The sequence below is a fragment of the Oncorhynchus kisutch genome, linkage group LG25, assembly GCF_002021735.2.
Source record: "Oncorhynchus kisutch isolate 150728-3 linkage group LG25, Okis_V2, whole genome shotgun sequence".
Classification (NCBI taxonomy): Eukaryota; Metazoa; Chordata; class Actinopteri; order Salmoniformes; family Salmonidae; genus Oncorhynchus; species Oncorhynchus kisutch.
This window is the reverse complement of record NC_034198.2, coordinates 3548680-3576064: the sequence shown is the minus strand read 5'-3', so window position 1 is coordinate 3576064 and position 27385 is coordinate 3548680. Positions and strand designations below refer to the sequence as shown.

At 41.5% G+C, this 27385-nt stretch overlaps 1 protein-coding gene across 1 annotated transcript; it reads left to right on the top strand.

The window, feature by feature from the left end:
• Positions 1-1145: 1145 nt before the first annotated feature.
• Positions 1146-21923, top strand: LOC109876131 (V-type proton ATPase 16 kDa proteolipid subunit). Its single transcript, XM_020468597.2, has 3 exons — positions 1146-1500; positions 20276-20459; positions 20756-21923. Exons 1-3 carry the CDS (start codon positions 1428-1430, stop codon positions 20958-20960), a joined length of 462 nt encoding a protein of 153 aa, XP_020324186.1. The 5' UTR covers positions 1146-1427; the 3' UTR covers positions 20961-21923.
• The last annotated feature ends 5462 nt before the right edge of the window (positions 21924-27385 follow it).

Below are 27385 nucleotides of genomic sequence, written 5' to 3'. Positions count from 1 at the left end.
TGATTATGGCTGTAGCTCCTCCTTGCCCTCTGATAGACTTGCCATATTGCTTGATCCTATCCAATCCTTTCAGATCTAGCCATTCCTGCGGGGCACCTGGAATCATGCCATTGTGACAATGTTTCACATGGTTCCCTATTCATAAAACAGATGCACAGTGGAGGTCCATGGCTTTTCTCTGATTAACCTCTACTGCCAAGAGACCGTGGCTTGATCGGTGAACATGGATCCACCTATCTTGACATTAACCAAGACACACACGTATATATGACATCATGTGACAAAATGTTCAGGCAGGGAGCCTGCTGAGTATGCATCACAGGATATTGTGATCACGAGAGCCTCCTCTCTATTGTGGCAGATTAATCCCAAGCTGCCTCCTCAAACATCACAGTAATAAAATTACTGGATCAACAGCCATTCAGCCACCATAGAGAAAGAATGATCTCCATTCAACTGTGACTTTTATATCCATATTACAAAATCATGTATTTAATTATCATTGTGAGTGTCAAATTTGACAGGTAGAAGGGCCTATGGAACGCTAGCTATGGAAAAGGTAGACTACTAAATTACCTGTGATTACATCACGGATGAAGGGGCTTTGCCGTGGCGTGGTTGGGGTTCGCTCTCACCGCCTGCCTGCCTGCTTATAAAAAGATGTAGAGGGGGAGGGTGGAGAAAGGAGGGGTGGGAGTACTCTGCACAATCTCTCTCTGACTCACACACTCATCGTTACTCCCATACTGTCCCTGGCTCTTTGAGCCAGCGCTTGCTGGGAGCGATACAGTGGGGATTCTCGGCTCCTCGACCACACAATCACTCACGCTCCACTGCTGCATATCACATTTTACTGTAAATTACCCTCTCATGCATGGTATCCCAGTGCCAAATGCAGAAATAAATTTCAATGATTTCATAACGGCATTGTACAGTTTAGCCACTCAATGGGGAATTTAGTCACTGAATGCCTAGCTAGATTTCAAAGGGAAACCCTGCAGCGGAGCACACCAAAATAGACTACAATAGGGGATTACCTTAAAAAAGAATGGACATAATCTAAAAATAAAGCATTTACTTTGGATGGGTTAAATCAAAAATATATACAATAGTGTATTTGTTATTTAAATCCAATTTGATGTGCTGCAGTAAATCATTATTAGAGGTACTTGTGAGCGCCTCCCCTGCATATAGTAGTTGAAGGGGTTTGGCCAGTCAGGTGATATTTTCCGCTTCACCATTTTGTGCTGCTGCTCCGCGGTGTATTTAGCAGAAGATTCGTGACTAGTCCAATTACATCTCTAGTTAGCTACATAGGTTTCTCAGTTTACATTTAAGGAGCGTGTGGCCTTCGATAGGTGTAGTCGATAAGCCATTAAGGGGAACCGCAATATCCGTTTGGTATTCCGTGTTTTTTTAAACAGAGAATGTCGTCCGAAAGCCCCGAATACTCTCCGTTCTTCGCAGTGATGGGTGCCTCTGCAGCTATGGTTTTCAGCGGTAATTATCACACAATTCAATTACTATCTTTACCATAGCTACATTTAAATTGGTATGTGTCCATTCAAACCGCATGTCTAATGCCTGAAACCAGCACAGAAACGGTTAGCTACGTAGCAAGCTAACCCAGTTGACTAGCTGCATAGCTAACTTAGCGTATACGCACTTGAGTCATGTATCTGCGTAGTGAATGTAAGTTAGCTTTTATCGAAACTCGTTCTCATAACTACCCAGTTCAGTAAAAATACTGCCTTGCTATCTAATACATATCCTAGTTAGCCAGGTAAAGCTAACGTCAGTCGGACAGGTAACCAAGGGATGGAGTTGGACGAGAGTCCATGAATTGTCATTGGCGTATGTCACGTTAGTAGGCTGGACAATAGGAGTCTAAATTCACCCAAGGCTGGAAATGTCAGAAGGTTGTCTGAGCTGGAACACTAGCCCGATCCCATAGCAAATTACCTCCGCAGAGCCTGTTAACTGGAGTGACGCTTACAGTTCAATTGAGCCTTAATGGCACCCAAAGATGTATCCCTGTATTTTACCACTACAATATGTTCTTAGGACGAAACGGAAAAATAACAACTCGTGTAGAAAGTTAACATCCCCACTTCAATGGTGCCAAGTGTGCATATGTCTGCATAAACAGCAAACATTTGCTGTTTCTGATTTAGCGATCGACGAAAGCAGAGTACGCTGCCCACCCTTATGTAATTAGAAAGAGGATATTATCCTGATTAAAATGGTGTCCGACTTGACAAAATCTAAATATACACATTGCGAAATGTACCAGCATGCCTCTCCATAGGAAAACAGTGGGGGGGCTCAGCGTTACAAGGACAAAAGGTATTTTGGGGCTAGCAATTGATGATGACAGAGTATGCTGCCCAGCCTTACATAATTCGAAAGAGAAGATTGAAATTGATTCAAAGATATACAACTTGTGAGATATTTGGCTAAATGATAGGTATGTCTGTCTATTTCCCTATAGTAAACAATGGGATGACCTCAGTTCCACAAGTAGTTTTATGTTAACATTTTAACTACCAGCAACGTGGGCAGGTGTCATTTCCAACAATAACAAAGCAGGCATTGTAAGGTAGAACAAACTGGGACTAGGTGAAAAATGCCCTTAAATAAGACAACAACTAGCTAATCAAGTTGCCCAGTATTTTGTTAAACTTTGTCTTTACCAGTAACCACACCTCCAAAATAACGTTTGATAAATATGTGCGTCGATAGGTCATTTCTCAATTGTTTGCGACATACCACAATTCAATCAGCTTGTTTACAGCTTTACTAGGGTCAAACAACATTCCTTTGACACCCAAGGAGCTGGCAAGAGATATGGCCCTGAAACTGTACCTCAATCCAGGGATGTACTCCGATTTATCCCAACTTTTTACCTTAGCTGTCCCTTACGAAGAGCATAAGCCACAGCAGCCATTTTGGGTTGGCAGTGTCAGCCCATCAGCTATTTTGTTGCTCAATGCAACTTGGGCTGTTGCTACTGCTAGCTAGCATGAAGACAAACTGCAGTTTAAGTAAACTTTCAATGTCTTTCAATGTTCTTGGTGTAACAGTTTGGGGTACACACCTTAATTGAGGTATGTTTTCTGAGCCATATCCACGGTGTCGAAATATACACAGGAATGTTGTCTGACTTTAGTGCAGCTGTTAGCAAGTGGGTTGGATCTTCTGGCTACACCAGCTTTGTGTATAGTGCTACTAGTTGTACAACTGAATGCCTTCAACTGAAATGTGTCTTCTGCATTTAACCCAGAGAGGTGCGGGGGCTGCGTTAATAGACATGCACAGTGCCCGGGGAACAGTGGGTTAACTGCCTTGCTCAGGGGCAGTACGACAGATTTTTGCCTTGTCAGCTCGGCGATTCGATCTCATTTGGGTCCCAGGCTGAAAAAGTTTAAGAACACCTGTTCTAGACGATTCTGTGCTTCCGACTTTGTGGCAACAGTTTGGAGAACTGTTTCCGCATGATAATGCCCCCGTGCACAAGGCGAGAGACAAACCATTTTGGTGTGGAAGAACTTGACTGGCCTGTACAGAGCCCTGACCTCAACCCCATCAAACACCTTTGGGATGAATTAGAACGCAGACAGCGAGCCAGGCCCTATCACCCAACATCAGTGGCTGACCTGACTAATGCTCTTGTGGCTGAATGGAAGCAAGTCTCTGCAGCAATGTTTCAGCATCTAGTGGAAAGCCTTCCCAGAAGAGTGGAGGCTGTTATAGCAGCAATGGGGGGGGACCAACTCCATTTTAATACTCATGCCTTTGAAATTAGATGTTCCACGAGCAGGTGTCTACCTACTTTTGAATATGTAGTGTAAATCGGCTTGAGCCCAAACTGTACCATGTAGTAGGGAGTTGTAGTTTCCAACAACCAATATTCTACATAGTTTAGCTCAGAAAACATAATTAACTACAATGACCAGCATCCATTGCGCACCTACTTGTCCAGACTGAGACGAGAGACAGTAGAACGTGATCGGGAGAGAGCGAGCAGTTTCTTTGTTTAATTTTCAGGTAGCGATACCGCAAAGATTGATAGTTGGTGTTCAGCAGTCAAAAGTATACCTTACTTTGAAGAACTACTAAAATCGTGTTTGTCAGACCGCATAGGCAGCAGCTCTATAGTGATGAGCTGATGACTTGGACTGAAATAAATAGTTGTCAAATAAGCCTGAAACAAATGTAATATAAACAAGTGAAATGTTTTATCGATGTGATGGTTAAGTGATGAGCAGTTGCTAACATCCGTAGGACTTTAATTGTTTTCTGTTACAGCATTCAAACAACATTATTAAAAATATATTTAAATAATCAAACCCGAAACAACCTCAAAGCACCAATCGCTCAGCAATACCAATCAACTGCCTTTGATTGAAAGAGACATGTTTTGGACCATCACTAAGCTGGAATTGATTCCTTATGGTTAATTTGACATTTTTGTACTGAGTACTGTTTTGCCTTATTTAATAATTGTTGAAGTGGCTTTTATCAATAGCCCCCGTAGTATTGTAGTATAGCTTAGGCTACATGTGGCAAAGCTGGTTGTGTGATGCAGCATGTAGTAGGAAATTTACATGCTACTAAGTTATGTTATAGAGCAGGATTTCCCAAACAGTCCGAAGGCCTCTCCCTGGGTGTATGCGTTTTGGTTTTTGCCGTAGCGCTACACAGCTGATTACATTTATCAAAGCTTCATGTTGAGTTGGCTAACTCATCATGAAGCTTTGATTAATTGAATCTGCAGTGTAGGCCTAGGGCAAAAACCAAAACATACACCTATGGAGTTTGCAACCCTAATATAGAGGGCTTGACCTACTGGGGATATTGACTCGTGCAGCTACTGCTAGGAGCTGGAGGGTATGTGACACTATTTTCTCCTTTACTGTGCTGTGTGGTGGCGGCATGCCGCCTGTCTATTGTAGTTAATTCAACTCTGTAATGACTTGTGGTGGAAGGGTGATCCCAGTTGTCCGTTTGCGTTAAGTATTCCCAAATGTACTCCTCTTCAAAGCTGTTGCTGGGTGTGTGACCCTCTCACCTAGAGGTTCCTGTCAGGTGAAATTATTGCAAGTAATATGAGAACTATTGATTGCACTAAAATGCATTCATCATTTATACCCAATGTATAGTTACGGTATGTAGGAAACATACTAGCAAGAGGCTAACCTAGCATGAGCCCTATATGTGTTTAGTGCTGACCCAGAGCTCCTATGGGTAGCGATAGCACAGGCCAGCGTGGGTAGCCCCTGTGACTGGGAGTGATCTGGAGGGGGGACACCGGTGATTTCAGGCCCAGGAGCATTAAGTTTCCTTACAGGAAACGTGAGCCTGCCATCATGCGACGTCACTACAACACCACCACTACCATGATTGAGAAACAAACTGGTAATTTACACATTATCTACTGATTTGTGTATGCATTTGTAAACCATTGCCTATATTGTGCTTCATGATAATTTAAAAGGTAATAATTGTAGACTGGAGTTGATTTTTCTTTGAGAACGTGGTTAAGCACACCCACTGAAACATATGTGAACTGTGCATTATACAGCAGCCTGTGAAGACAGTCTCACTAATTTCATATTACTGCAGTTCCTAGTTAATTATAGTCTTTCATGTCTTGACTCGAAGTGGGAGGTATCAACTCTTGCAAGGTGGAGGCACCGTAATGGAATCACAAATGTTGGTTAGTCTCACTTGTAGTAGAGGCATCATGAATAGCCTTGGAACTAGGGCAGTCTCTGACAACAAATAAAATACAAATCTTGGTCGACCGGGAGTAGTCTGTTCTTTCGACCAATTGTCTACATTTTACAATGTGTTTAAATAACTATGTAGGCTACTTAGCTTGTCTGATGCTTTAAGCACTGATTAAATACACACATTTTTGACCGATATCGTCCTTGCCAAAACAATACCGATATAAACATTTTTACCGACCTTTTAAGCGTTCTAGTACAGTTAAATAGTTAACACACATGGACGCAGCGGTCTAAGGCACTGCATCTCAGTGCAAGAGGCGTCACCACAGTCCAGGCTGTATCACGTCCGGCTGTGATTGGGAGTCCCATAGGGCGGTGCACAATTGGGCCAGTGTCGTCCGGGCCATCATTGTAAATAAGAATTTGTTTTTAACTGACTTGCCTAGTTAAATAAAGGTAACACACACCACACTGACAGTTTTGTTGACATTTACGTATGTCCCCATTACCAGTAAAACAATCAACCTATTTTTTTTTTCACGTACTTGCTGTTTTGTTCAATCGTTTCATTCTCGACCAGGATTTATATGGAATGCCGTTTTGGTTCTTTGTGTCAAAAAAGAGACGTCAAATAACACGACATAATGTTTCAGTAGCTATAGTTAACTATATAGCTAGGTGTCATCTAAAATAACCCTACTTTATAAAACAGTTCTTATTTGATTAATGGTTGGACCCATCTATGTGAAGCAAGCCACAATAGTTAGCCTTCAAAATAAAAGTAATCATTTGTATTCATTTGCATCACTGTCTATGACACTTTTATTTTGAAGGATAACCGCAAATTCTACTTGTGCCTAATCCTTAGTGTGGCTAGCTTCACAACCCAGTCCGGTCTTGCATCACTAGCCAGATGAAGCTAGCTGAAGGTAAATTTCAATAGGTGAACAACAAGTGGCAACCTAGCTAATACCTACTCACAAGGTTTCTTAAATCATTGCTAAGAATAATGAAAATTACTGCAGTTTCAACTGGTCATTGTTTTCAGGCTGGTTGTGTTGGTGCTAGCTACCCCAGTTGTTGCGGTCGAACAAATGAGTGCTTTATTACCAATGCTGTATTGTAAACGCATCGTTCGTGGCCAGCGTTTGCTTGTTTGCAGACGTTTTTTGTTGTTGTACAGCTTTGACAGTGCTACTGTATCTTTTAATTGCAAAGATCCAAACGGCGTTCCATAGTATGTATGTGGTGAAGCTAATAGCAGTGACGCTATTACTGTGTGACTGAAATCTGAAAAATAGCTCACTTGGTAGTGTGTACCGGTGCTCGACCAGGTGGCGATGCCAACATTACCCACGACAGAGACCGGTTGATTGTCAAGGGCAATGAATTCCATTAGCTTGGCTTTAATGGATTTCGCCTTTGATTTGTCTCACTGAAATTCTGTATTGTCTGTAGGAACTGTATTGTCATTCTCAATGGATGTAAAAACAGACTTTGTTTACTTGCTGTTTTGAGGTGAAGAAAATGTTTATTTGAGAAGCTCAACAATGGTGGTGAAGACAATCAGAAATATTATCAGATCCCCCAAATTTATAGGCCTACATTTGCACGCAGGCCAGGTAGCCTTGGTCTACTTCTATGCATAATCAGGTGCGCGTCCTTACTCAACATTGATTGACATGAGTGCTACAATCAAAAGACTTGTAAATGGAATGAAATAAGCTAAAATGTGTTCCTCACAAGCGTAGCCTAGGTTGTGCGGCCAGCAAACAACTTGTCTACTCCGACAATGAGAACAGTAAAAGACTAAAATAATATATTGAATGCATTAACAAATGATCCTAACCAAACTAACATTGTAGATTAGAATAGTAAATGTACTATTGGTGATACTGGTGTGCCATCCCTGCGGCTTACGCAATGGATGAGTCCACTGAGACAGGTGTGAGTCAGTGTGCCAAACAATATATGTATGAGACCAAACAGTCGACTAAATGGGGTCAGCCCTACTTGGAATACTACCATGGGTTTTAATTTAGCTTTAAAGCAAAATCAATGACCTAATCATTTGATAACAGGTTAGATTTCATTGGGCGCGGTGGCGATGGCTGCTCCGAGTTGTTGGTCATCAGTTGAGCCTGCGTCGTATTGGCCTGATATGTCTGCAGCCTCATCTGTGTCAGGCCCCTGCTCTTGGTTGGTAGTTGGTCCAGGCGCTGACTGGCTGTGACGAGCAACAGTCGAATCTCTAACCCTGGCAATTTGACTGGTAAACTCACGGGTACACTCTCAATGGCTGCCTGGAATTTCCATAGTAATGTGGCTCATGCATGCAATGGAATGTAGTTTTTTGCAGTCAGTTGAATTAACCAACCACTGCACATATTGATGTACACGCTTCCTACTTTTTCTTCCTGCTTTCCTCCTATGGGCATCAAATGTTATGTCACATGCGTTGGAAACAACCAGTGTAGAATAACGGTGAAATGCTTCCTTTACGTGCCATTCCCAACAACGCAGAGGAGGAATTAATACACTGAGTAATGATAGACAACTATTTCCATTGAGTGGTAATTCCCCATTGACCTCTTATCTGTTGTGTATTATCTTAAAGTATTCTTACAGTAGCTTGGTTATGTTCCAGTGTGGAGTTCAATAGAGATTGCATCATCTCTGGATCTGTTGGGGCAGTATGCTAATTAGAGTGGGTCCAGGGTTTCTGGGATGATGTTGTGAGCCATGACCACCCTTTTTAAAGCATTTCATGGCTACAGATGTAAGTGCTATGGGGCAATAGTCATTTAGACAGGTTACGTTGGCGTTCTTGGGCACAGGGACTATGGTGGTCTGCTTGAAGCATGTAGGTATTAGACTGGGAGAGGTTCAAAATGTTAGTGAAGACTCTTGCCAACTGGTCAGCGCATGTACTTGTCCTGGTAATCCGTCTGGCCACGTGGTCTTGAGAATGTTAACCTGTTTAACGTCTTCTGTCTACGGAGAGCAAGATCACACAGTCGTCGGTACTGCAGGTGCTGTCCCGCATGGATCAGTGTTTCTTGCCTGAAAGCGAGCCCTGCAACATCTTGGAAAACTTACTGTTTGAACAGTTATTATGGCGACAGCGGTCATTTGGCTGTCCAATTAATCATCCAAAATTCCGTGACCATCACAGCCCTACTGCACATTTATATCCGTGTTGCCCATCCAATCCCTCCTTGATCAACTACTATAAATGCCACTGGAGGAGATGCTTGACTTGAGATTGTACATTGTAAGGGCATAAGCATACTTTTTTTGTTTGCAGCCATATTATTTATTTAAATTGTACCTTTTATTTAACTACGTAAGTCTGTTAACCTGTCTAGGACTAGCGGAACCCCTCGCCAACAGCCAATGAAATTGCAGGGTGCCAAATACAAATCAACAAATCTCATAAATCAAATTTCTCAAACATACAAGTATTAGGCACCATTTTAAAGATACAATTCTTGTTAATCCAGCCACAGTGTCCGATTTCAAATATGCTTTACAGCGAAAGCTCCGCAAACGATTGTTAGGTCACCACCAACTCACAGAAAAACTCAGCCATTTTTCCAGCCAAAGAGAGGAGTCACAAGCACAAATGGAGAGAATTAATCATAAACCTTTGATCTTCATCAGATGACGCTCATAGGACTTCATGTTGCACAATACATATATGTTTTGTTCGGTAAAGTTCATATTTATATCCAAATCTTCTTTTACATTGCCATGTTACGTTCAGTAGTTCCAAAACTTGCAGAGAGCCATATGAATTAACAGAAATACTCATAAATGTTGATAGACTTCTCCTTAATGCAAACACTGCCAGATTTCCCAAAAACTAGATGGAAAAAGCATAATCTGAGAACGTCGCTCAGAGCCCAAACCAGCCAGAGAAATATCTGCCGTGTCGGGTAGTCAACATGGGTCAAAAATAGCATTATAAAGCATTCACTTTGCTCTTCATCAGAATGCACTCCCAGGAATCGCAGTTCCACAATAAATGCTTGTTTTGTTCGATAATGTTAATTTCTGTCCAATAGCTTCTTTTGTTAGGGCGTTTGGTAAACAAATCCAAAAGCGCAATCTGGTCCAGTCGGACGAACATTCAAAAAGTTCTATTACAGTTTGAAGAAACTTGTCTAAGTATAGAATCACATGATGCTGCCACCCATGCTTCACCGTAGGGATGGTGCTAGGTTTCATCCAAACGTGACGCTTGGCATTCAGGCCAAAGAGTTCAATCTTGGTTTCATCAGATCAATCTTGTTTCTCATGGTCAGTCCTTTTTAGGTGCCTTTTGGCAAACTCCAAGCGGGCTGTCATGTGCCTTTTATTTTTACTGAGTTGCTTCCGTCTGGCCACTCTACAATAAATGCCTGATTTGGTGGAGTGCTGCATAGATGGTTCTCCTTCTGGAAGGTTCCATCTCCACAGAGCAACTTTGGCGCTCTGTCAGTGACCATCGGGTTCTTGGTCACCTCTCTGACCAAGTCTCTTCTCCCCCGATTGCTCAGTTTGGCCAGGCGGCCAGCTCTAGGAAGAGTGTTGGTGGTTCCAAACTTCTTCCATTTAAGATTGATGGAGGTTACTGTGTTCTTGGACCTTCAATGCTGCAGAAATATTTTGGTACCCTTCCCCAGATCTGTGCCTCCACACGATCGTGTCTCGGAGCTCTACTGACAATTTGAGTTCATGACTTGGTTTTTGCTCTGACTTGAACTGTCAACGGTGAGATCTGTAATATAGACAGGTGTGTGTGTGTGCCTTTTCAGATCATGTCCAATCAATTGAATTTACCACAGGTGGACTCCAAGTTGTAGAAACATCTCATGAATGTTCAACGGAAACAGGATGCACCTGAACTCAATTTCGAGTCTCATAGCAAAGTGTCTGAATAGTTATGTAAGTACGGTGTTTTTAGTTTTTTTTACATTTTCAGAAATGTCAACCTGTTTTCACTTTGTTATTATGGGGTATTGTGTGTTTGAGAAACAATTAATTCAAACTTAGAATATTGTTGTAACATAACAAAATGTGGAAAAAGTCCAGGGGTCTGAATACTTTCTGAATATTTCCTAATACACTATGGTTGGTCTTGGTTTATGAATGAGAGTGCATGAGGGCAGCTTTTTGGTGAGGGTCATTCATTGTGTTTCAACATGGAAGTAATTGCATGAACAAAATACCACCTCGGGTCAGAGTGGAAGCTGCAAGCTATCACTTTAGGGGTTGTGGCATGATAAGTATTGTGAACAGCTATATTACTATCTGGATATTCTTTTTTTTTTTAATACAAAGTAGTCTTGGTCTCCTGAGGTGTTGCTGTAGCTAGGGCTGTTGCGGTCATGAAATTTCATTAGCTGGTGATTGTCAAGCAAATAACTGCCGGTCTCACGGTAGTTGAAAGTTACTTAATATACACATTTAGCATCTCCTGGCTTCCACGCATAGCCTACAAGCCACTGATGCAGACCTTTTGAAACATATTTTTAAAAGTCTAGTAAATGCATGTAATATAGCCTACATGTAACAATAAATCCATTTATTTTAGATGGGTCTAAAGAAACATGATATGAAGAAAATATAGAATGCTGCTATTTTCTTCTAAAACAGTCACAGTTGCCCTGATATGGCTATGGCTACACTAGTAGACAAAATTTGCTTAGAATTCTGTGGCAATATTTTATAGTATGAAGAATACAATTAAACATAGCTGAGTAAAATGGCAAGGATATGTTCTCCGAATTATTTGAGGGAGTGTGCACATGCGGCTTTTCTATGTTGAGTGGTTAACAAAGAAATAGGTACTCCTCTATGCTTCTTTATTTGTAACTTTAGTTGTGATCCAAACATTGGGCGGTGTTTTGGTTTTTAATTAATTCTAAGTCTGCATGAAAGCTCTGCTTTGTTTCTTGTGCAGGCTGTACACTTCATCAGTCTCTCATTCACAATTTTACAAGCACTTGATAATGCGTAGAATTTCCCTTTGTTTGGCCGTAATGCCCCCTAAAAAAATCCATGCCTTTTTTGGGGGGGGTGGTGTCCATTGTGCCATTGGGCTGACTATAACAATTAAAATTCCCTTCTCCCAACTGCAACCTCGCATTCAAATGGCTCCCCGTCATGTGATCTGGTTTTTCTTAAAGGCTACAAGTGAAGACCGACATCAGGGACGCAAATGCGCAGGTTCTTGTCCTATTCCGAGGTGCATATTGACGATATTGGAAGAACTGTCCACATTTACTTTGTCAGCCAACAAGATGAGTAGGCCTAACGATCAGCGAAAGCACTAGCATATGTCAATTTACCTTTCCCCCATGGTACAAAAGTTGACCTATTCTGTGCAAGAGTAATATTCCAAACATAGTCTGGGACAGTTGTGGGATGGAATATATAGGTTTATGAGCTAGGCTGTGTGTGTGACTGATTTGAAGAAGGCATGCGTTTTTTGCCCTACTGCACACACGCTGGGCATCATTCATAGGCAAATATTGTCACCATCACACTATTCTTGATTAAATCCTGTCTTTACATATACTAAATAATATGTGAATTTGTTTTGATTTTGAATAAACTATCATGCACCAGTAGGAGCAGGGGAAGAAAACAACATGTATTTTCTATGCACTTAGCGAATGGAGGACGATTTTTCCGGGTCATTTTTATGCCAGCCAGGTAGGCTATACTCCTGTTGTAAAGATGGGAAATGTGTTTTAATATTAGGAAAGTTGAGAAATAAATATAGTATGCCTAGCCTATAGGGAGCTGATGTGCTCCTATTTTTAATAAAGGCCATCGCTCTGTTTTTTCACAATTGCATAGCCTATAGAAAAATTGCTCAACATGAGCTCATGGGCTCTCATGTAGTGTTTGGATTACATTCACATTGATGTCAGAGCGATTGGCGGGACAGTGCTGAGTACCAGTTAGCAAGTTTGTTGGTTTCTAATGACCATCCACAGCATCAGAGCTTGGAGAAGCCTAATTACCATGACTAAACGGTCACGTGGAATTTGTCTGCCATCATGACTTGTGACTGCTGGTGTTGCCGTAGTATGGTCACAGTAATGGCCCTAGCTGTAACATCAACCCTTCTGTGGATAGACTTCTCTACCATGAGGGATTGAGAAAGGTGCTAGGCTATTACACCAGTCTTCAGTAAATGCATCAGGTCTAAATAGGGATATATTCCAACTTCATTCATCTCCTCACCAACCAACATCAACATATGTGAACATAGCACGTTTCTGTTGTGTAGTAAAAAAGAGGAATTTAAGTGTTTACAATGACATTAGTAGACTATTGTTAGGCAATGCCTACTCATAATTGGTTAAAATTGCACTCTGATGTCATTGGAAACAACTTCATATTTATGTGAAAGAGGTAAGTTTTAATGCCTCATTTGATATTACTTTGTCTTAAATGAACTAGTGTGTGAATCTGTTAAATGGTCTGACAAGGTTGGAGCAGATCAACTTAACCTTGTATAGATGGCATCAGTCTTGTCACAAATAAGTCCGTGTAGGGGTCTGGTGGGTGGCTGGCTGCGATGTGCATATTTTAAGGATTTGCCAGCCACTTCCTCTAGTGTAGAGCCACCATTACACAAAGCTCCAGAGACACTGCCTTGCTTAACTAGTATTTCCTGGTTTGATGCAGTCAAGACTTAATATGTAATCATATTAGATAAATAACCTAGAAATGGCAGCTATTAGTTTACTATAGCGCGAGTCTGCTTAGTTAGTTGCTGTCTACCTCCCTTGTCACGGAGGCTGACCATAGACATTCACAAAGGAGCATCATTGATCCACCACACATTCCATATTCCCTGGGTTTTGTGGTCAGTCTGCAGTGCAAGAGACCTGTTTAGAGAGATTTAAAGGTCTAGGGAGTCAAACTCTGTTTTAATATTTACACAGTGAATGCAAATCTCCACATGTAACACAGCGAACTGGATAATTCACTCCTTTTGGGCATAATTTCTCCTAGGCTATTTGAAGTCACATTCACGTACTGTTATATCCTGGAGCTTCTTAGCACTCCTTGCTGGGTTGAGGCAAACATAATATGTATCTTGTCCAGTGTCGTCCTTCTTGCACAATGCTAAGGGAAGAGTGGCTCAGGCAGTAGCTGCAACTTAGGTTGCATATTAGACGCTCTGGTCAGTCGTAGCCACCTCAGGGCTTTCAGTTTAGTGTGATCTCACTGCGGGTGATGCATGGCTGACGTGGGAGAAATCTCGTCAGCCCATTCTGCATGATTCACGACCACGGCGGCCTGTCCCCCCCCCCCCCCCCCCCCCCCACACTCCCCCAACCGAGCACATCCATTTTTGGAGGCCCATGAGAGTATTGATTTTTCACAACACTGTTCTGCCTCTCCTGCAGATGTTGGCACTCTGGCTGTCTGCATCCTGGTCTCTGTCGTTTTGAGCCTCCTGTCGGCGTGCTGACTCTGCATTCTGCTGGGCCTCTATTACATTAGTGCCCTGCTGCCACTTGTTGTGTAAAAATGTTCCCAGCTAAAAGTGTTCCCAATTAAATGTCCTATTAATTTTCATGTTCTGATTGTTCTCGGTTCCAACTTCAGATGAAGCTTGTGGGCATAGAGCAAAATGGACAATGCTTTTGTGAGTCTCAGCTTTTTAAACCTGGCTCCAAATAGTTTCTGGTGTTAGACCTTTTCGTGAGTAAAAAATATTATTGGCACGCCGAGGGGTCCGACTTCGGACTAGTCGACTGAATTTTGTGGGTGTTGTAGCGCAAAAAGGGAAACCCGTTCATGTTGGAGTCGCAGCTTTTTAGAACTGGGTCCAATACTTTCTAGCTCAAACGGTTTAGATACGTCACATACGTTTTCAAACATAACGTCACAATTGCTCAGAAAGTGAACATTTTCCAAGCTGGGAATGTTTTTACACGACACAGGTAACGCTGTCATAGATTACATTTCTATTTTATTGAGTGCTGCCAATGTGACATCAGATTGTTTCTGTGGCGACTGGTGCTGGTTTGTGTCCTTTCTGAGCTTCTGCAGGGATGTGACATTCTGCTTGTCTGAAGTCAGCAGCTTCCTGTATGGAGAACCTAATGAGTCTATACTTCAGGGAGTTGGAGTGATTTAGATATCTGCCGCTCTTGCACAGGATGAAAACCTTTAAAAAATATATATATATAATAATAATTTAAAGCCATTGAATGGACAGGGTTAACCTCAGCTCTCCGTTCCCTGATGGTATCTATGGGTTGAAGTGTAGAGAATTTGCCCTGAACCGTAACTGTTAAATGGAGTGACTGGTTTGAGATCTGCAGTCAAGCTCATTTTCAGTGTGGGAGAACATGATGCTGGTCATTTCCTCATACACAAGAATTTCCCAGCTGTAGCTACGTTGCTCTTGTACAGGGAACATAAACTATGGAGTTGTGAATTTGTTACCTAATCGATTTCAGTTCCTCCATATTGCTCAACTCTGTATTCTACTCTATTTGTACATTTCTCTAATCACAGAATTAAATGGTACATAATTATATCATGGTATTGTTGCGTACTCCCGATTTTGCTTGAAGGGCATTCTAGAGCGTATATTATTTCCCTATAAGTTACGGTATATTTGCACGGTAGAATTCAATGGCTATAGTACTTTTTTTATTTTATTTTAAGCTGCTTTTTAAAGCAAAAGTCTAATTGAAAACAGTGTTGGTATTGTTGAATTCAATTTTCATAATTCGATGGGGTTGAGGTCAGGGCTCTGCATGCCAGTCAAGTTCTTCCGCACAGATCTCGAAACAAACTTTTTTTTTTATGTATGCGCGCACATTTTTAGCAGATGTTATTGTGGGTGTAGCGAAATGCTTGTGCTTCTAGTTCCGACACTGCAGCAATAGCTAACAATTTCTCACAACATATACTCTACACACATCCAAGTAAAGAAATGGAATTAAGAATATATAAATATGGATGAGTAGTGTAGAATACAGTATAAACATATGAGATGAGTAATGCAAGATATGTTAACATTATTAAAGTGTCCAATGACTTCAAATCTGTGTATATAGGCTTCTACCTATCTGTGCTAGAGATGGCTATTTAAGCCTGATGTACTTGAGAAGCTATTTTTCAGTCTCTCGGTCCCAGCTTTGATGCACCTGTACTGACCTCGCCTTCTGGATAATAGCGGGGTGACCAGGCAGTAGCTTGGGTGGTTGTCCTTGATGGTCTTTTTGACCTTCCTGTGACATTGGGTGCTGTAGGTGTCCTGGAGGGCATGTAATTTGCCCCCAGTGATGCCTTGTGCCGCCAGCACCACCCTCTGGAGAGCCCTGAGGTTGTGGGCCATGCAGTTGCCGTACCAGGTGGTGATACAGCCAGCCCGACAGGATGCTCTCAATTGTGCATCTGTAAAAGCTTTAGGTGACAAGACATTTCTTCAGTCACGTGAGGTTGAAGAGGTGCTATTGCGCCTTCACCACACTGCCTGTGTGGGTGGACTGTTTCAGTGATGTGTACGCAGAGGAACTTAACTTTCTACCTTCTCCACTGCTGTCCCGTCAATGTGGATAGGGGGGTACTCCCTCTGCTGTTTCCCGAAGTCCACGATCATCTTTTTGTTAATCTCCAGCTACAATAAATGCAGCCTCAGGATTAGAGGTTGACTGATTTTTAATCAGAATGGCGGATTTTTAATTAGGGCAGATTTGAAGTTTTCATAACAATTGGTAATCTGCATTTATGGCCGATTTACATTGCACTCCATGAGACTGCATGGCAGGCTGACTACCTCTTATGCGAGTGCAGCAAGGAGCCAAGGTAAGGTGCTAGCATTAAACTTATCTTATAAAAACAAAAATCAATCTTAACATAATCACTAGTTAACTACACATGGTTGAGGATATTACTAGTTTATCTAGCTTGTCCTGCGTTGCATATAATCGATGCAGTGCCTGTTAATTTATCATTGAATCACAGCCTACTTAACAAGCGCATTTGTGAAAAAAGCACAATCGTTGCATGAATGTACCTAACCATAAACATCAATGCCTTTCTTAAAATAAGTACACAGAAGTAAACATCTTTTAAACCTGCATATTTAGTTAAAAGAAATTCATGTTAGCAGGCAATATTATTAACTTCTTATGGATCAGTGGGACGCGAGCGTCTGGTGAAATTGCAGAGCGCCAAATTAAATGACAAAATATTTAACTTCCATGAAATCACAAGTGCAATACATCAAAATAAATCTTAACTTGTTGTTAATCCAGCTGCCGTGTCAGATTTCAAAAAGGCTTTATGGCGAAAGCAAACCATGCGACTATCTGAGGACAGCGCTCGGCACACATTACAAACCGTAACCAGCCAAGTAGATTAGTCACACAAGTCAGAAATAGTAATAAAATGAATCACTTACCTTTGCTCTTCATATGGTTGCACTCACAACTCCCAGTTACACACATCTTTGTTGTTCGATAAAGTCCCTCTTTATTTCCGAAAACCTCCATTTTTGTTGGTGCGTTTTGTACAGTAATCCAATGGCTGAAATGCAGACAAATTCCAAATAATATCTCTAAAGTTCGTAGAAACATTTCAAACTATGTTTATAATCAATGCTCAGGTTTAGTCTAAATAATCAATATTTCAACTGGACAATAGCGTTGGCAATATTAAAGAGAAACAAAGACGCGCTCTTGGGATTGCGCACCAAACAGGTTGAGGATTTTCCATTGGCCTCATTGAAACTGCTCATTCTTCAGAATAAAGACCTGAAACAATGTCTAAAGACTGTTCACAGCTAGTGGAAGCCATAGGGTACAGAATCTGGGTTCTATCGCTTTAAATGGTGGATAGTCTTTCAATGGAGAAACACCCATTTCAAAATAATAGCACATCCTGGATGGCTTTTCCTCAGGTTTTCGCCTGCCATTTTTGCCTGCCAGTTCTGTTATACTCGGGCATTATTTTAACAGTTTTGGAAACGTTAGAATTTTCTATCCAAATCTACCAATTATATGCATATTATAGCTTCTGGGCCTGAGTATTAGGCAGTTTACTTTGGACATACTCTTCATCCAAAATTCCAAATGCTTCCCCCTAGCCCAAAAAAGATAAGTAGGCAAATTGTGTCTTCTCGAGTTCATTGCACGCAGAGTCAGGGAATATGCAACAATTTGGGCCGCCTGGCTCGTTGCAAACGAATTTGCCAGAATTTTACATAATTATGACAACATTGAAGGTTGTGCAATGTAACAGCAATATTTAGACTTACGGATGCCACGTGTTAAATAAAATACGGAACGGTTCTGTATTTCACTGCAAGAATAAACATTTTGTTTTTGAAATGATAGCTTCCGGATTTGACCATATTAATGACCCAAGGTATGTATTTCTGTGTTATTATATGATAATTAAGTCTGATTTGATAGTGCAGTCTGACTGAGCGGTGGTAGGCAGCAGCAGGCTCGTAAGCATTCATTCAAACAGCACTTTCCTGCATTTGCCAGCAGCTCTTCGCTGTGCTTCAAGCATTGCACTGTTTATGACTTCAGCCTATCATCTCCCGAGATTAGGCTGGCAACACTAAAGTACCTATTAGAACATCCAATAGTCAAATATATATGAAATACAAATGGTATACGAGAGAAATAGTCCTATAATAACTACAACCTAAAACTTCTTACCTGGGAATATTGAAGACTCATGTTAAAAGGAACCACTAGGTTTCATATGTTCTCACGTTCTGAGCAAGGAACTTAAATGTTAGCTTTTTTACATGGCACATTGCACTTCTCCAACACTTTGTTTTTGCATTATTTCAACAAAATTGAACATCTTTATTTGGGTCTAAATTGAATTTGATGTGTTGTATTAAGTTTAAAGTGTTCATTCATTATTGTTGTAATTGTCATTATTACAAATATATAACAATCACGTGTCTGCTTTTTTGGTACTACAATCGGTATCGGCGTTGAAAAATCTGAATCGGTAGACCTCAACTCAGGATATGGTTTCCAGTGAGGGCGGTCGTGGTATCGGCTTGAGGGATATACACGGCCTTGACTATAACCAGAGATAATACGGTTGGCATTTGAGGAATTCTAGGTCAGGTGAACAAAAGGACTTGAGTTCCTGTATGTTACAATTTCACCACGAGTTGTTAATCATGAAACGTACACCCCCGTCCTTCATCCCGGAGAGCTGTTCATTCCTGTCGGTGCGATGAACTGCAAATCCAGATTGCTGGACCAACTCCGACAGTATATCCCGAGAGAGCCGTGTTTCTGTGAAACAGAGTATGTTACAATCCCTGATGTCTCTCTGGAAAGAAACTCTTGCCCTGAGCTCGGCAACTTTATTATCCAGGAACTGAACATTAGCGAGTAATATACTCGAAAGCGGTGGATGGTGTGTGTGCCGCCTAAGTCGGACTAGAAGACCGCTCCAAGCACCTCTCCTTGACCGGCCTTGTTTTGGGTCGGCCTCTATCAGTTCAATTGCCCTGGGTGACGCGAACAAAGGATCTGCCCTGGTAAGTCATATTCCTTGTCAGTTACCGCCACTCTGATATTCAATAGTTCTTCCCGGCTGTATCTAGTAACATTTTCTGGGCAAACAATGTAAGAGAACATAAATGTATGCGCAGTTTCCTAAGAACTAGAAGTGAGGCAACCCTCTCTGTTAGTGCCATTTTCACAGGGATCACGTGGGGGAGGGGTGGTGTGTAATTGTCATGCTGAAACAGGAAAGAGCCTCCCAAAGCACAGAATTGTCTAGATTGACATTGTATGGCATTGCGAATGGTGATCTTAGGCTTGTGTGCTGCTGCTCAGCCATGGAAACCCATTTCATGACGCTCCCGCTGAACAGTTCTTATGCTGACATTGCTTCCAGAGGCAGTGTGGAACTCTGTAGTGAGTGCTGCAACCGAGTATTTTTACACGCTCCAGTACTCGCCTTTCCTGTTCTGTGAGCTTGTGGCCTACAACTTCGCGGCTGAGACGTTGTTGCTTCTAGACGTTTCCACTTCACAATGTCACTTAGTTTACCGGGGCAGCTCTGAAGCAGAAATCTGACCGACTAATTTGTTGGAAAGGTGGCATCTTATGATGGTGCCATGTTGAAAGTCACTGAGCTCTTCAGTAAGGCCATTCTACTGCAAATGTTTGTCTATGGAGACTGCATGGCAGTGGCTGAAATACCCGAATCCACAATTTTGAAGGTGTCCATACTTTTGTGTATATATATGTTAAACATTTCTGTCAATTTAACACAATTTTAGTGGCAAATGTGTTAAATTATAGCCAATGTATGAAGGGGATAATCAACTCAGGGCTCAGCGTTCTTTGGTAAATGTAACTCCTTGGAAGGTCAGTTGCACTCAGCGTGTTGTGGAACACGCCTTCCACATCGCTCATTGTTTTCCATAGAACGCATAGCCCCTTGTTGATTATTCCTTACGTGTTTAAATATTTACTATAGTATTATATCAATGGATCTAATTTTCTTCTTCTCCCCCCCCCCAGCCTTGGGAGCAGCCTATGGCACGGCTAAGAGTGGAACAGGGATTGCTGCCATGTCAGTGATGAGGCCAGAGCTCATCATGAAGTCCATCATTCCAGTGGTCATGGCGGGTATTATAGCCATCTACGGCCTGGTGGTAGCGGTGCTCATCGCCAACAACATCTCCGAGAAGGTCACACTCTACAAGTCAGTCTGACATCTCCCACCTCCATTTATTTCTACAAATTGTCTCCATTTGCATTTCCCCTCAATTCCTAATACTTCTAACAGGCAACTGGTCCCTCAATCCATTACACCTGACATTAATATTAGATTAAATCTATATACCATTAAAAAAAAAATGTTTTGTTGCCCAATATTTTGTTGGTCTTTAATTGAAAACATCTCATCTTACTATTGTCATTTCTTCATTCGGTATCACATAGTAACCCTATCCACTGTATTGATACTATGGTAATCCCCTGTCCCCCTCTGTGTTGTAGGAGTTTCCTTCATCTTGGTGCTGGGCTGAGTGTGGGCTTGAGCGGGTTGGCAGCTGGCTTTGCAATTGGTATTGTAGGTGATGCGGGGGTTCGGGGCACGGCGCAGCAGCCCCGGCTCTTCGTGGGCATGATCCTCATCTTAATCTTTGCCGAGGTCCTCGGGCTCTACGGTCTCATCGTGGCCCTCATCCTGTCCACGAAATAAACCACCAACCTCTCCACCAATCTGTCTTATGTTGCTGAAGGAGGAAAAAAATAAACGGAATACTGGATAAAAAAATTAATGAATGACATAAAAAAATGGCTCCATAAATATAGTCTTATCTCTACAATGTGTACAGTCGTCCCAATTTGATAGTCAAATGCAATGTAGTGATTTGTCTGTCCTGTGTGTTGCAAAAATGTATGAAGACCCCCCCCCCCCCCCCCTCCAACTGGTTTACAGCCTCCATGCTTGCCAGGTTTCTTGCTGATTTCTGCCTCTGGTCTTAGAGCTGACCAAAGGGCCCCACTGCTGTTTCTCCTCCTGCATTGATCTGGCTGTTTACATGATTTCTGCATTTAATGTCTGAGGATCTATTTGTAAAGGAATATATGTATGGACTTAACGTTTTATTTATAAATGTTTAAATGGGGCAAACCTCTTTTAATTCCCCAATTCTATAGCTTTAATGCACTGTGATGTGGTTGGAGTTCCTCTGGATGTATATTTGGGTTAAGATTGCCTTTAGTGTGTGGCTGGTGGAGTGGGCGTTGTAACTGTATTTAAATCGGGATGAAAACATTGCAGTGTTTGAATGTGTTCATGTAGTACCGCTGTTTGATTGCATTAAAGGTTGTTGGGTCTCACAAGTGTAATTTTCAAAACATCTCTCCAGCTACTTCATCCCTGCTCGTCTGTAGTTTGTTCACCACACATCGCTTCCAGTAAACATGCGTGGAGTTAGATTTTGGTTAAATTCCTTGTACTGTGCCATACTTACTGTACCATAGTGTAATTCAAATGGGTAGCCAGGTGATGTGTTGGGGTAGGAATGTTTCACAGGTAATATGCCTAAGATATGGGTTATTTTCAAGGTGATGTTGGTAGAAATAAAGGGTACTATTTTAGCTCAATTCATTGTTTTAGAAATCTTCAATTTTTATTAAATTTCCTTTTCAAATTAAATACATCTCACATTGTGATCACTTTTACGTAAGACAATTCATTAAAGGATGTGGCGGTTTTATTGTACGTTAGTTATAAATCCTGCTTAACGTTCAGCATCCAGAGAAAGTCATTCTTCATACAATGGCTAATGCCTCTGTCATCAAATATTCACCTCTAGAGAGGACACCAGAGCAGCTGAGAACTTTAAAACGGCGGGTGGCCGTCCTCTTGCCTCTGACCACAAGTTCGGTGGTCATTTAATTTCCCAACGATTCTACATGTTGAAACGCCACCGATCGACATAACGAGTCATTATTTGGTGGCTCAGCTGCTCAACTGGGTGAAATCAAATCAGAAGTCTAAAGTGGAATTGTAAAATGATTTGCAGCTGCATAGATACTGTTCATACAATGGCTGTCAGTCATTCCAGGGAGCCTTTCAACTAACATCTAGACGACCAGGTGAGGGGAGTTCCTTAATCTATCACGTATAAGGGAGGAGCGAAAAGCCACAGAAACTCGGCCCTCCATAGAATGAGTTTTACACCTGGTTTATACATTAACATAATCTAAACGTGCTGGCAGTTGGATTGTACTGACAGTTCTGCTCTCAATTCAATATCAGCACACTTTCTCAGACTTGAAGTGTTACGTGGGTAGATTTCTGAAGTACATATCAGTCGTGTGACTAGATCCAATGTAAAAATGTATTGTGAAGTTGTACAAAGGCTCAATGCTACAATGTATTGCTATTGAATATGCAATGTCCATTGCATGCTCAGGGATTCTGTATGCTTGTCAGGAGAGTCTGTGTAATGCTGTTGATGGTACTGAAGATGGCACTGTCTGGATTAACTCTTTCCTTTATACTGGTACTGAGCAGAGGGTCCAGGGGAACCTGAGGCCTCCCAACCACATGGCAAACAAACACACATTAGCAGCGAACACACTGGCCTACTTTATAAAACACACTAAGGTATGTCTTCGAAGTCAGCACCTGAAAATATTAAGCACTTCTAATGTTGCATGAATAGTCTACTACATACGCCTACCCAGTAGTCTTCACACAGTCAACATTAGCCAGTCAATAGTACACCGTTCTCTTAACCTCTCCATCAACAGTCATATAAATGCTGTAGTTGGCTGGGAACAAGGCTGCTGCAGAAGATATGGTTTACCGCTCGGGAATTAGGTAAATTAGCAGCTTTTTTACTCGGTGATAGCTTTCAACTCGTATATAAAGCAGGTGATCATTGAGTTTTAATGATGAAATGGTCAATAATCTGCTTGCTTTGACTGAAATGTATCATCTCTTCCCCTGGGGCGGCAGTTAGCCTAGTGGTTAGAGTGTTGGACGAGTAACTGAAAGGTTGCAAGATTGAATCCCCGAGCTGGTCAAAATATTTTGTTCTGAACAGGGCAGTTAACCCACTGTTCCTAGGCTGTCATTGAAATTAAGAATTTGTTCTTAACTGACTTGCCTAGTAAAATAAGATCTTACAAGCACTCCACTGCAATGAAGACCAAACATTTTATCAGTGCAGCTCTACTGTAAAATGCCTGCTAAATGATGACAAGGGCCAGAGTCGGTTGGATTAGAGCAAGGTTCTCAAACTGGTCACATGCAGGATGAATTTGGCCCACGGGTGATTTTCTAACCAAGGCCCTTCTCCCCCAGTTGCTCAGTTTGGCCGGGTGGCCAGCTCTAGGAAGAGTCTTGGTGGTTCCAAACTTCTTCCATTTAAGATTGGTGGAGGCCACTGTGTTCTTGGGGACCTTCAATGATGCAGACATTTTTTTGTACCCTTTCCCAGATCTGTGCCTCGACACAATCCTGTCTCGGAGGATAATTCCTTCGACCTCTTGGCGTGGTTTGTGTGGGACCTTATATAGACAGGTATGTGCCTTTCCAAATCATGTCCAATCAATTGAGTTTACCACAGGTAGACTCCAATCTAGTGTAGAAATATCTCAAGGATGATTATTGGAAACAGGACGCACCTGAGCTCAATTTCGAGTCTTATAGCAAAGGGTCTGAATACTCATATATAAATAAGCAATACAAAAAACATTTTCAAAGATTTCTTACAACCTGTTTCCATCGATCATCCTTGAGATGTTTCTAGATGAGTCCACTTGTGGTAAATTCAATTGATTGGACATGATTTGGAAAGGCGCATTGTATTATAACAAGTCAAATAAAGATTTGTGTAAACTGGAAGTGTGACTTCTTTCCCCAATGAATTGTTTAGGCTGAACTATGTTTTCAGTTATCATTTATTCTATACCAAGGCTAGATGAGGCTGAATGACAACACCACCACACACAACTGCAACGCAAGTAATTCATATCATTAGTACATGACTGCTATCAATTAAAATATGGATTTCTTGGCTGAATGAAGGTTTTATTAAACCTTCAAAAAGGGACACACCTTCACAATAAAGGAAGTTTATCAAATAAAGTAATTGACAGCCTCTCCCCTTCATTTGCTTAACTCGGGAATGGGATGGAGAAATGGTTTACAATAGGCAGTGTGCATCCATAAGGGAACCCTATTACCTATAACTTTTCCCTAAATAATGTACTACTTTTGACCAGAGCTCTATGGATATCCCTCTCCTCATGGATATATCCCTCTCCTCATGGATATATCCCTCTCCTCATGGATATATCCCTCTCCTCGTGGATATTCCTCTCCTCATGGATATCCATCTCTTCATGGATATCCCTCTCCTCATGGATATCCCTCTCTTCATGGCTATCCCTCTCCTCATAGATATCCCTCTCCTCATGGATATATCCCTCTCCTCATGGATATCCCTCTCCTCGTGGATATTCCTCTCCTCATGGATATCCATCTCTTCATGGATATCCATCTCTTCATGGATATCCCTCTCTTCATGGATATATCCCTCTCCTCATGGATATATCCCTCTCCTCATGGATATATCCCTCTCCTCATGGATATCCCTCTCCTCATGGATATCCATCTCTTCATGGATATCCCTCTCCTCATGGATATCCCTCTCTTCATGGCTATCCCTCTCCTCATAGATATCCCTCTCCTCATGGATATATCCCTCTCCTCATGGATATCCCTCTCTTCATGGATATCTCTCTCTTCATGGATATCCCTCTCCTCATGGATATCCCTCTCTTCATGGCTATCCCTCTCCTCATGGATATCCCTCTCCTCATGGATATATCCCTCTCCTCATGGATATCCCTCTCCTCATGGATATATCCCTCTCCTCATGGATATCCCTCTCTTCATGGATATATCCCTCTCCTCATGGATATTCCTCTCCTCATGGATATCCCTCTCCTCATGGATATATCCCTCTCCTCATGGATATATCCCTCTCCTCATGGATATCCCTCTCTTCATAGATATCTCTCTCTTCATGGATATCCATCTCTTCATGGATATCCCTCTCCTCATGGATATCCCTCTCCTCATGGATATATCCCTCTCCTCATGGATATATCCCTCTCCTCATGGATATCCCTCTCTTCATGGATATCCCTCTCTTCATGGATATCTCTCTCTTCATGGATATCCCTCTCCTCATGGATATATCCCTCTCCTCATGGATATCCCTCTCCTCATGGATATTCCTCTCCTCATGGATATCCCTCTCTTCATGGATATCCCTCTCTTCATGGATATCCCTCTCCTCATGGATATCCCTCTCTTCATGGATATCTCTCTCTTCATGGATATCCCTCTCCTCATGGATATATCCCTCACCTCATGGATATCCAAGTATTGAATAGGTGTAAGAATTGGCTTGAGCTAAATCTCTAAGATGAGAAAAAAATGTGCAAGTCCACACTTTGGGAGAAGGACAATGTATATGCAGCCAATGTTAATAGTTACACACGATTGAGGGGCAAATCATTGACAAGTTGTTGCAGTAGTAGGTAAGACAATGGAGCCAGAGTACAGGTTTATTATGGATATTTCCAGAAAATTGCAGTAAACAGTGACACACTCAGGCAGGAAGCCAGGCTCATCTTTTCAAAGAAAACACAATTTAATTATACCTCTATTTGTATTTCTAATGTATTCCATACACAGGTGGTAACCAGATGGCCCCAATAATATAGGTAGGCTAGTAAACGATGTCCCCCTCTGCTATGTTCTATTGTGAACGGTCTGGGACTCATCGTTTGGGCCTACTACTCACAGATCTGAAGTAAAAGACTAAATTAGCTGCAATAGACTGGTCTCAAATAAACTTAAATCAATTTTTATTTGTCACATACACATGGTTAGCAGATGTTAATGCCAGTGTAGCGAAATGCTTGTGCTTCTAGTTCCGACAATGCAGTAATTACCAACGAGTAATCTAACCTAACAATTCCAAAACTACTACCGTATACACACGTGTAAATGGATAAAGAATATATACATAAAGATATATGAATGAGTGATGGTACAGAACGGCATAGGCAAGATGCAGTAGATGGTATCGAGTACAGTATATACATATGATATGAGTAATGTACGGTATGTAAACATAAAAGTGGCATAGTTTAAGAATCTAGGGGGCACTATTTCCATTTTTGGAAAAATAACGTCCCCAAAGTAAACGTCTATTTTGTCAGGACAAGATGCTAGAATATGCATATAATTGACAGCTTAGGATAGAAAACACTCTAAAGTTTCCAAAACTGTACATTTTTTGTCTGTGAGTATAACAGAACTGATATTGCAGGCGAAAGCCTGAGAAAAATCCAATCAGGAAGTGGCTCTTATTTTGAAAGCTCTGCATTCCTATGCGTCCCTATTGAGCAGTGAATGAGATATCAACCAGATTCCTTTTTCTATGGCTTCCCTAATGTGTCTAGTGTCATAATACATCGTTTCAGGCTTTTATTTTGAAAAATGAGCCTGAACTTCAACATTGCGTCAGTGGTCAGCTGAAGTCTCTCAGAGTGTTTTGTGCGTAAAGGACAAATGTGGCCATTGCTTCTCTCTATCCTACTAAGAAGCCACCAGTCCCGGTTTATATATTATCGAATAGATATTTGAAAAACACCTTGAGGATTGATTATAAACAACGTTTGTCATGTTTCTGTCGATATTATGGAGCTAATTTGGAATATTTTTCGACATTGTTAGTGACCGCAATTTCCGGTCGATTTCTCAGCCAAACTTGAAGAACAAACGCCTACACAAATAATATTTTTGGAAAAAAGGAACATTTGCTATCTAACTGGGAGTCTCATGAGTGAAAACATCCGAAGCTCATCAAAGGTAAACGATTTAATTTGATTGCTTTTCTGATTTTCGTGATCAGGTTACCTGCTGCTAGCTAGTCATAATGCTATGCTAGGCTCTCGATAAACGTACACAAATGCTTGTCTTGCTTTGGCTGTAAAGCATATTTTCAAAATCTGAGATGACAGGGTGATTAACAAAAGGCTAAACTGTGTTTCAATATATTTCACTTGTGATTTCATGAATAGGAA